This window comes from Garra rufa, chromosome 2, assembly GCF_049309525.1.
Source record: "Garra rufa chromosome 2, GarRuf1.0, whole genome shotgun sequence".
Classification (NCBI taxonomy): Eukaryota; Metazoa; Chordata; class Actinopteri; order Cypriniformes; family Cyprinidae; genus Garra; species Garra rufa.
Genome location: NC_133362.1, coordinates 20,659,064 through 20,670,679, shown reverse-complemented (window position 1 = coordinate 20,670,679; position 11,616 = coordinate 20,659,064). Strand labels below are relative to the sequence as shown.

Sequence of the window (11,616 nt, the reverse complement as noted above, 5' to 3'; positions counted from 1 at the left end):
AACAGCAAAATTCTTGACAAACCTCCGGTAATAGGAGCACAGACCAACAAATGCTCTCACCTCCGTTACAGTCCTGGGGGTAGGCCATGACCGGACCTTGTCCAGGTTCTTCCCATCTGGGAGCAGACCCTGGCTGGATACAACATGACCCAAGTAGGACACCTCACTGCGAGCAAAATGACATTTGTTAACCTTCAATTTTAGACCTGCTGAACGGAAACGACTGAAAACCTCCTCAAGGCTGCCAAGATGTTCCCTAAAAGACCGACTGTATACCAGTACATCATCAAGGTAGACGAGACAAACTTTCCAATGAAGCCCACGAAGCACCAGCTCCATCAGTCGTTGAAAAGTGGGAGGGGCATTCGTGAGACCCATTGGCATAACCTTGAACTGATATAAAGCACTGCCTGTATTGAACGCGGTTTTCTCCCTATCATTGTGGTCTAGTTCCACTTGCCAGTATCCACTGGACAAATCCATTGTGCTAAACCAACATGCACCTGCCAAGCTGTCTAAAGCATCTGAGGGTCGAGGTAAGGGGTACGAGTCTTTTACAGTGACTGCATTAAGCTTCCTGAAATCAATGCAGAATCTATAACTACCATCTCTCTTTTTCACTAAGACAACAGGAGAAGCCCAGGGACTACAACTTTCCTCAATTACATCATGGGAAAGGAGCTGCTGGACTTGCCTGTCTATCTCAGCTCGAATATGTGGAGATGTTCTGTAAGCCCTCTGCCTAACGGGCTGTGCATCCCCTGTCCGGATGGTATGCTTGACCAAATCAGTACGACCATAGTCATAATCATCTGCACTAAAAACATCTGAGAAATTGGAAATTAGAGTCTCTAGCTGAGTCTGTTCTTCTCTGTTCAGTGCAGAATGACTAAGATCTACTTTAGGTTTTGCACGGGGGTACAATTGAGTCTGTATCTGAGCTACTGTGGGTTCCAGCATTGTGAATTCTTCACCTGGTTGAGTGACTAAGGAATGAAACTCACCTAGCCTTGTGCCACAGGGAACATGGCAATCCTCATTTGTCGGATTCATAGCTCGAACACAAGTCACACCTGCTTTTACAGAGGTTACCGTACGTGCTACAAAAAGACCAGGTACTGACTGAATTTCAGGGTCTAAGAGTCCAACATAATTGCATGTGTACTCTTTTTCCCCAACATTGGCCTGAATTTTTGCCAAAATATTCATCTCTGACCTGGCAGGGATCAGAATGGGCTCTAACGTTACAGCACTACTCCTAAGAGGGACTATTTCTTGCGAACACAAGAGAGGAACAGTCCAGTTCCACAATTTTAAATGATTCTCTCTGAGGTCAATTGCAGCATGATGTTTGCTAAGAAAATCCCACCCAAGGATAACTGGCTGTATAGCATTCCTAACCACCTGAACATCATGCGAAAACACTTCCTCACCTAGCCTAATAGTAATAGGCAACATACCCAAAGTGTCAAGATAGTCGCCAGTCACTGACTTTGCCAAGAGAAAGGATTTCTGAATAGGCTTTTTTGTGAGAGAAGGAATTGACATTCTCAGTGTTTCACTAATCAAAGATATTTCGGAACCTGTGTCAACAAATGCTTGTATGGCAATGTTCTCAATGATAGCAAAAACATAAGGTGTGGGAATGACAGGAAGTACCAGTTCAGTTTGTTTGGGCCAACTCATAGGCTCAGCAGATACCTGGCCCATAGTACCTGCTACCAGCCGTTTCCCTGAAGATCCACATCCTCATCAACAAAACTGACATGATGATCTCCAGACAAGGGCAGATAGTCAGTAGAAGATCTCTCGCCAGAGAACTTATTAGAGGGCCATTCTGATGTATGACGATCCTGATGATGAGAAGCCTGATGTAAACGATGATCTCGATGATCAGAGGTTGGACGACCGTAATGATCACGGTGAGGTGAAGGCGAGCTGACACGTTGATCACGACGAACAGCATTATGGCTAGCATGTTGAGCAGCATAGTGTGGAGACATGCTGGCATGACGATCTCGATGAGGTGGAGGTGGGCTGATATAATGATCTCGATAAGATGGTGATGGGCTGACGTGACGATCTCGATGAGATGGTGGTGGGCTCATGTGTCGATTTCGATAATGTGAAGACGGGCTTACATGACGATCTCGATGACTTGGAGATGGGCTCATGTGTCGATTTTGATAATGTGAAGATGGGTTAAATTGACGATCTCCATAGCTCCGACGTCTGTCACCTTCCCGGTGGATGATTGAGTAAGGCTCATTTCGACGATGTGGAGAAGATGCCGGTGACAATGGATATCTCCTAGGAGATGAGAGTGGAGAATAACGATGCTTGTCTCTGCCACGTTCAGGTGAATAGTCTCTCTGTCCAGAGGAAGCGTGTTGCTTCTTCATTTGACTTACTTCCATCCTGAGAGCCTTAACATCAGCTGTCAATTGCTTTACTGCAGTCATGATTTCAGAAGAAATGTCCCCAGATTCTGTGGTCTTTGTGGATACCATGGCTGAAAGCGATTCACTGGGTAAGGTTGTGGACAAATTTGGTGAAAGGCCAGTCTTTTGACTGAGAGGAGGAAGAGGTGCAAGTCTGAGAACTTCTTGTGCCCGTTCCCACTTACAAGCAATGGCTAAAGCTTCCTCTAGGCTAGTAGCGCCATGCTCGTGACATTTTGCTTGGAGAACAGGGTCAAGACCAGCTACGAACCGTCTAAATCTTTCCATGGCAATGGCGGACTCACCATAATTTGGAAATGCTTCCAAAACCAGTCTTGTGATCTCAGCTGCAAATACTTCCAAAGGTTCTTTAGGCATACGTGGTCGGGCATTCACAAAAGTTTGAAAATGCAGCAAAAATTGTTTCCTCCCAAAAACATCATTTAATGCAGCAACACACAGTTCATAATTCTGTTGAATGTCAGGAGACAGGGAGAGCCAATAAGCTAAAGCATCTCCACTCAACCTAGTAGGCAAAATGGCGGCCAAATCTTGCGTTTGTGCATCAGCACAGGCTTTAACTGCAAGCTCTAAACGGGCTTTCCATAAAGAAAAACTGTCCTTATCCCTACCGTCTCCATGAAAACACGGGGGAAGATCAACTTTAAAGTGCAGCAATCTTGTAGTGCGATTTACAGAAGTGGCGCCCTCTCTGCGTTCAGCCGCAGGTGCAGATTCATCGTCATCACTCTCATTAGGGGACGAAGCTCGTGCGGGAAGCACGCGAGAATCAGTAGACATTTTCACTGCGTAGTTGCTGTTTAACTTGTAATGAAGCGAGCGGTAAACTCATCCACTTGAATTAAACTGACGACTGTACATTGTACACTCACCAGAACGCTTCACTGCGCATACAAAAATGTGCCGTCAAGTTGAATGCTTTTGACGAGAAACTTCCAGAAACTCTTGAATGTAACACCGCTGCCGCCAGTCTGTAACCCTTTTTTTCTGCTTTGAATGCTCCAGTCTCTTCCGCGTGGATAACATAAATAAAACACGGGTTACCAGGGTGATAATTCTCGTTTCTTTCTTTAATCAGAAGCATCGGCATTACAGCATGAACAGCCGAACTCGCACAACTCGCTTCCACTTCTTCTCTCTCTTTCCCTAAGCACGCACTGCCTTAAAGGGGCAGGGGCACAAAATATCTTTCGGACTAACATATATAAAACTTTGCATTAGACATATGAAAATGCATGAAAAACCTTTGTAAACAGATTAATTCACATTTCTTCTTATTCCTTTTTTTTAAAACTATGAATTGACAAAATAAAATAAAACAATGAATTCAACATAAGGTTACACTAATTTTCTCCTGGACAGGTAAGATTCATCTATGTTTGGCTAACTTTGCTTCCGGTAGGGTTGCCACCCGTCCCTTAAAATACGGAATCGTCCCGTATTTGAGAATGAAATTGCGCGTCCCGTTTTGAATCAATACGGGACGGGTTTTGTCCCGTATTTTTTATAATTTTTTTTAAAGCAGAGTCTCATGCAAATAATCACTGCGGTAAAGCCAGCCGCGGTTCAGAAAAACACGGTCAAGCCAGCCGCGATTGATTTTAAGAATGCGCGCATATTACAGTGATTACGGTAGTTTCAGAAACAACACAGAGAGAACGCGCTTGCAGAGCAGAGCGCTTTTTTATTTAGACGCCCAGGACTGAGAGATAATACTACAAAATGCTCGTGATTTTTTACTTATTTATTTGCATTTCTGCTTTAATATCCGTTTTATTTATTGGTGTACTTGGCGGTTCTTTTCTGAGAAATGGGACATTATTAGACTTTAGAGTCTAATAAGTAGAAAAAAAACAATGATCAGTTCTTATTCAGGACGGCCCATATTATATGCAAAACTCATATGAAACCTTTTTACTGCAGCATTTTTGAGATATGGGACTTATTAAATTTTAACGGGGTATATAGACCCCATTTCTAAAAAGTAGAAAAAAACAATGATCAGTTCTTATTCAGGACGTCCCACATTATATGCAAAATTCATATGAAACCTTTTTACTGCAGCATTTTTGAGATATGGGACATGATTACATTTTAACGGGGTATATAGACCCCATTTCTAAAAAGTAGAAAAAAAACAATGATCAGTTCTTATTCAGGACGTCCCATTTTATATGCACAACTCATATGAAACCTTTTTACTGCAGCATTTCTGAGATGACCCCTCCCCCCCCCCCCCCGAATGCGTCCCTTATTCCTTGGTATTAAAAGTGGTAACCCTAGCTTCCGGACACAGTGGATTTTCCACGGTCGGCCGTGCTAAATGCTTTCATAAAAAGCTTTATATCGCACCACTAGCAGGGTATGAAAACAATCTATGTTCCGACTGAAATGTGGTATTACAGTACATCTTTACGAAATATTTGGCTAATCGCCATCTGTAAATTTTTCCGATACATAATTACTTCGCAAAACATCTCTTGTGAAGCATAAACATAATTAACAGAAGAAAAACAAATTACTGTGTAGGACTCGTCACTTGCCATTGGAAGTTCAGCTGGCAACCTCGAATCAGGGGGGGAGCGGGAGTGGATACACCGTTCTACAGTATTTTGAAAGTGATTGCAGTACCAGTTTTGGCCACAATCCTACATATGGTTCTTTTAAATTATTAAATGGTACTGTGGAATGCTTGATTCTGATTGGTATTTTTTGTTGGCGAAGCTATGTGTTTGGTTAGCTAATAAATTATTAAAGCTTAATTCAATATTATGTGGACAACTACTTAATTATGGCAATTTGTTTCATTCAAACGCAGATGCTGCCATTTTTATTTATTTTATTTTTTTTGTACACTGTAATGGATTATAAGATAACTAACAAACTAGGACTACTTCCTCAATTATTTATGTGGTGAAATGTTGTGTAAGAAAACTGGTAAGACTGCACTGTAAACCTAAAATGTCTAATGAACTTGCCGTTTGCTAGCAACTGATTTCTTCATTGAAGCTTTGCGTTCAAATATTTCACTCAGATCAGTATTTCGTGTCTAATAATTTTGACCTAAACATCTAAATAATCTATGAAGCAGTTGTGTAATAAGTGGGATAATGTTGTTGATAATGTAGCCAGTTGTTACCGCAAAATAAAGATGTATATTATCTCTTACTTAATTTAAGTGATGTAGGATTTTGAAAGTCTGACAATAATCAATGTTGAATGCTACAGTAAGATTAGCTCTGCCTCGTTTAAATGTTTCAAAATGAATAACAGTTGAAAATATTCTAAATTTAGAAAAGTAATCGAAAAGTAATTAAAAGTAATAAGTTACATTACTTTTATAAAGTAATCGAAAAGTTACACTACTTACATTTTAAATCAAGTAACCTGTAATCTGTAACCTATTACATTTCCAAAGTAACCTTCCCAACACTGCATATACATATATATATATATATATATATATATATATATATATATATATATATCTCGATAAGTCAGACACTTGCCCAGTGCTGGTGACGTCACGTGGTCGTGTTGATGCTGAGAGGAACTACCGCAGCAAAGCCAAGGACGAAGGACACAACAATTTAGTCTCCCCGCCACCATAACAACATGAGCAAACCTGAAGGCACTGAGAGAGGAGGACAGCCCAGCTCCGACAACAGCGAAGAAAAAGACTGGGTAGCAGTCAAAGCATTATTTGACAACTCGAAAACAACGAAGAAGCCCCGTCCGGTAAGCGAATGTTTGTGTATATAATCTGCGAATGACAGCAGTGTCTGTCGCATCCGATACACAATGTGCAATTCTAGTCACGCGAAAAAATAGAAAACCCTTATATTATATCAAAAATAGCTGTCAATACTGAAAGCGAGCGCCTATCGAGTACCGATGGTGCGTCATTACGCCAGTGACAGCAGCGCTGCACATACAGTACAGGTAACTGACCACACAGAGCAGCTTGGTTGTCGTCAACAGCTGTTGTAAACATTTGTTTGCTGTTGACTTGCAGCCCAAACCCAGCAACGCTGTAACCATTGCGGTATCCTCGCGAACGCTGTTTAATATGGTGAAGGAAAGGAAGTTGTTTGAAGACGAGGGGCTGGAGAGGTACGTCGCTCATCAGCTGGAGCTCGAAGACCAGCCTTTTACCCCAGGGGTCTCATTTCCTTTCGTTAAGGTAACAACAGATTTAAGGACTACCAAACATTATGCATGAACATACTACTATATTTCAAAACTGTCTTATCATAACACTCCCCCTTAATATATCAGCACCTGTCAGGAACCTGATGCCATAGGTAATGTAATTGGACACTTTGTAATAGAGTGCAACAGTGCCCATCCACCTTTTGAGTATTTTCCCCATTATTTTTTTAATGATTTGAAGACAGTGGATTGAAGTAAACATGTAACGCCTACAGCTTTTATTAAGCACTGTGAAGGACAATCAAATGAAAAATAATAGAGAAATAAAACTATATACTCTAAGTAGTTATTTTGGCATTATTTGTATGTTTCAATACTCTGAATGAGTAATGTAGGTTTTCACCATGTGGGAATACTGCTGTTAAACAAGATTATTTAAAAGTTAAAAAGTTGAAATGCATACATATACGATTGATTTACAAGCTCCTGGCTCTCAGTAGCTCTGTCTTTTTTAGATTTTCGACAAAATCAATTCTCCTTTGGAGAAAATGAATGGGATTTTTATGTCCAGAACCCAACTGATGCACTTTATAGCAGCATTTTAGTTTGAGAGTGAAAGTTCACATACATGAAAGTTTACATACACCTTGCCGAATCTGCAAAATTTTAATTATTTTACCAAAATAAAAGGAATCATACAAAATGCATATTATTTAGTTGTTTAGTACTGACCTGGTTAAGATATTTCACATGAAAGATGTTTACATATAATCCACAAGAGAAAATAATAGTTGAATTTATAAAAACGATCCTGTTCAAAAGTTTACATGCACTCGGTTCTTAATACTGTGATGCTACCTGAATGATTTTTTTTTTTTTGTGATAGTTGTTTATGAGTCCCTTTGTTTGTCCTGAACTGCCCGCTGTTCTTCAGAAAAATCCTTCAGGTCCCACAAATTCTTTGTTTTTTCAGCATTTTTTTGTGTACACAGAGGACAACTGAGGGATACCAGGGGTGTAAACTTTTGAACAGAACGAAGATGTGTTCATTTTTCTTGCCTAAATATCATATTTTTTCTTCATTTAGTACTGCTCTTCAGAAGCTACTTACATGTTTCCCAGAAGAAAAAATAAAGTTACATTTTCCCTGATCTTGCAATTTAAAAAGTTTTTACCCCCTGGCTCTTAATGCATTGTGTTTCCTGCTGAAGCATCAGTGAGCATTTGAACTTTCTGTAATCGTTGCATATGAGTCCCTCAGTTGTCCTCAATGTGAAAAGATGGATTTTCAAATCATAGTCATTGTTGGAGAGGGTTAAATGAAAACAAAAATGCTGAAAAAGCAAAGAATATGTGGGACCTGAAGGATTTTTCTGAAGAACAAGCACTTTAACTGTTCAGGACAAACAAGGGACTCGTGAACAACTATCACTAAACAAAAACAAAAAAAAAACAGCTGTGGATCATTCAGGTAACAACACAGTATTAAGAATAAAGTGTATGTAAACTTTTTAACAGGGTCATTTTTATAAATTCAACTATTATTTTCTTTTGTGAACTATATGTAAACATCTTTTATGTTAAATATCTTACACAGGTCAGTACTACATAAAAAAATAACATGCATTTTGTATGATTCCTCTTATTTTGGTAAAATAATTAACATTTTTCAGATTTTATAAGGTGCATGTAAACTTTTGACTTCAACTGTAGATAACATCTTTTAGGTAATATAATTTGATTTACCTTTTGATTACGCCTTTATTTGGTGTTACACAAAAATAGTGTACGATTTTGACAAAAAAAATATGTATTACAATTGTTTATTTGCACTGCCATCTCTTAATTTTGGCACGACTGAATGAATGTACCAACACTGACAACCCCTAGCCCTCCTTATGAACCGGACACAGATCAGAAAAGCTGGTTGGGCCAATTAAATTTGCATTGATTTAAATCAATGGGAAATTTTCTTTCACTTTTGTTCATGGATAGACTTTAGTCTTTTTTTTTTTATTGCACAGCAACACTCAAAACACTAACTAAGAAAACTCAAAGATAACAGCATTATTGTGTCCTGCCCACTGTTTATGATTATATATCTCATTAATCACCAGGAGTGTTGCCTAACATGGATATCCTTAGACTCCAAAGCCACACCTTTAGTAGTTACTGTTTTATTCTAATCAACAGGCCCTGATGAACGTAAATGCCCGTTTGAGAGAACTATACCCAGACAGTGAGGAGCTGTTTGATATTGTGCTGATGACTAATAATCACGCCCAGGTCGGAGTTCGCCTCATCAACAGCATCAATTTCTACGGTATGGAAAGAAAACTGCGACATAGAGACCCAACAGATCTCATAATACCTATAATGGATTGCCTAAAGCTGCTATTCAACTACAGAACATTTACTAGCCTACAATTTAGCTTTCGTTAGTGATCATTTTTTTATATATATTTATTCTACACAGATATACACCAACATGCACCAAGAAAAAGTCCAAAATTTGGCTAAAGTCCGCTCCAGTACTTTACATAATTTTTTCATAAGGTTTGCAGAATGCAAATACATATGTACTGCATTCTACATAATATACAAATAACAATTACACAAATTCTCTCTCTGCAGATCTAACTATAGAAAGATTTTGCATGACGGGTGGAGAGAGTCCGATTGGTTACCTAAAGGCCTACATGACCAACCTCTACCTGTCCAAAGATTCAATGAAGGTACAAGAAGCTATCGAAGAAGGTATTTAAAACATGCATGCATTGTGATCTAAATGGGATTTTCATTTCAATGCAGAAGAAAAAACTCGTTAAACTAGCTAAACATTAAGCTAAATTTGCTTAAAATGGCCATTTTCACAGGAATAGCAGCTGCCACAATGTTCACCTGCGACAGTGAGAATGAGCTCAGTGACACACAACTACGTGTAGCCTTCGACGGCGATGCAGTTTTGTTTTCCGATGAGTCTGAGATTATCGTGAAGGAGCACGGATTGGACACTTTCTTTAAACATGAAAAAGAGTTTGAGAACAAGCCTCTGGCCCAGGTAAAGTAAGACTGGGCAACATAAGTACTAATGTTCATTATTAAAGGGTTAGTTCACCCAAAAATGTAAATTCTGTTAATAACTACTTACCTTCATGTTTAGATATTTTGGATGAAATCTATGCCTTGCTGTCTATGAAGGGTCAGGGAGCTCTTAGATTTCATCCAAAATATCTTTATTTGTGTTCCAAAGATGGACAAAAGTGGGTAATTAATGGCAGAATTTTCATTTTTGGGTGAACTAACCCTTTAATACTGCTATTAATATTTCCTCCATGTTTGGAGCATGAAATGTCCTTTTCATCCTTAATTTGTCATTGCATCATCCTAGGGCCCCCTAAAATGTTTCCTAGAAGCACTGGGTAAACTCCAGCGAAAGTTCTATGCAAAAAACCAACGAATCAACTGCCCAATTCGCACCTACCTGGTCACAGCTCGAAGTGCTGCCAGCGCTGGGGCCCGTGTTCTGAAGACTCTACGGAGCTGGGGGTTGGAGGTAGATGAGGCCCTCTTTTTGGCTGGGGCTCCTAAAGGGCCTCTCCTACAGAAGATCAGGCCACACATCTTCTTTGATGATCAGATGTTTCACATCGAGGGTGCCCAGGAGCTCGGTACAATCGCTGCTCATGTGCCCTATGGGATTGGACAGAAGTATCATAAGGGGAAACGCATAGAAACAAGTGATGCAGAGAAAAAATGAAATTATTCAATTATCAAATGTAAATTTCAGAGCCCTTTCTTTAGGTACCTCAACACCTATTCAGTGTCTTACATTTGATCTATACAATAGCTGAAATCTAAATGTTTACTTATATTAATAATGAGCTGGAAAGTGAAGCACTGAAAGTCTCTGCAAGTTAGAGGTAGTTTTATTTATTTATTTGGATGCATCAGAGAGAGTTTTGAACCTTGATCTGTACAGATGGTTTAAGTTCAAATGGATTGCTGGCAATATTATAAATACAAAGAAGCTACGGTGCTCGAAATGATCTTGTATGTTTTGTACTGTACTTACTACATACTGTAGCCCTCTCTTTTTCTCTTTTAAAGATAATAATGTGCAATTAGATGCATTTACCAGTCTTTATGCCTTGATCATTACATTTTTCTAAGAAGTTTAATTTAGAATATTTCTATCTCAGGGAACATACATTGGAACTGTCTGTATTTTATTTCTAGTGTAAAATGTTATGCTTTAAAGTAAATTTAGCATATTTTTATCTACATTTAGATGTTTTGTTGTAACTTCTTCACTGCTGTATTTGATATTCAGACTCAATCCTCAGGCAGTTTCATTTACTGCCGTGTGTGTCGCCCTCCACCAGTGTTCCTGACAAACCTTGTCACAATAATAAATGAACTGTAAATGCTGAAATAAGGATAAGAGTGTGAAGAAATTGACATGTATTTAGAATGTATTACCCCTATGTGTGTTTACCATAAAGTGTATATATATGTTTAATTTTCTTTTGGCCACAAAACAATAATGTGTTGTTGACTATTAAACACTGGATTTATTCATTATGATACTAAATTAAACTTGTGATCTTATTTGGTTTGTGGTTTATGTTTTGTGACTTAAAAGAGCTGTTTAGTTTGTAGTCCTAAAACACAGATTTGAATAGGTTTCTAGGCCTAGATAAAGAAGGAATAGAGAGTAAACTTCAAAAGAAGTTTATGCACTTGACAAATTAAACAAATGTGAAAATGACAAATGTGTCAATTTCTTTTTTATTAAAATATAAATGTAATTTGAAAGCTGAATAAATAAGCCTTCCATTGATGTATGCTTTGTTAGGACCATATTTGGCTGAGATACAACTATTTGAAAATCTGGAATCTGAGCAAAAATAAATAAATAAATAAAAATATCGAAATATTTAAATTGCCTTTAAAGTTGTCCAAATGAAGTTCTTAGCAATGCATATTACTAATCAACAAT

General features: G+C 38.6%; 1 protein-coding gene across 1 annotated transcript; it reads left to right on the top strand.

Annotated features, from left to right (window-relative positions):
• Positions 1–6,018: 6,018 nt before the first annotated feature.
• nt5c1ba (5'-nucleotidase, cytosolic IB a) lies at positions 6,019–11,300 on the top strand. Its single transcript, XM_073833870.1, has 6 exons — positions 6,019–6,200; positions 6,478–6,645; positions 8,808–8,937; positions 9,249–9,371; positions 9,491–9,675; positions 10,006–11,300. Exons 1-6 carry the CDS (start codon positions 6,078–6,080, stop codon positions 10,372–10,374), a joined length of 1,098 nt encoding a protein of 365 aa, XP_073689971.1. The 5' UTR covers positions 6,019–6,077; the 3' UTR covers positions 10,375–11,300.
• Positions 11,301–11,616: the final 316 nt, after the last annotated feature.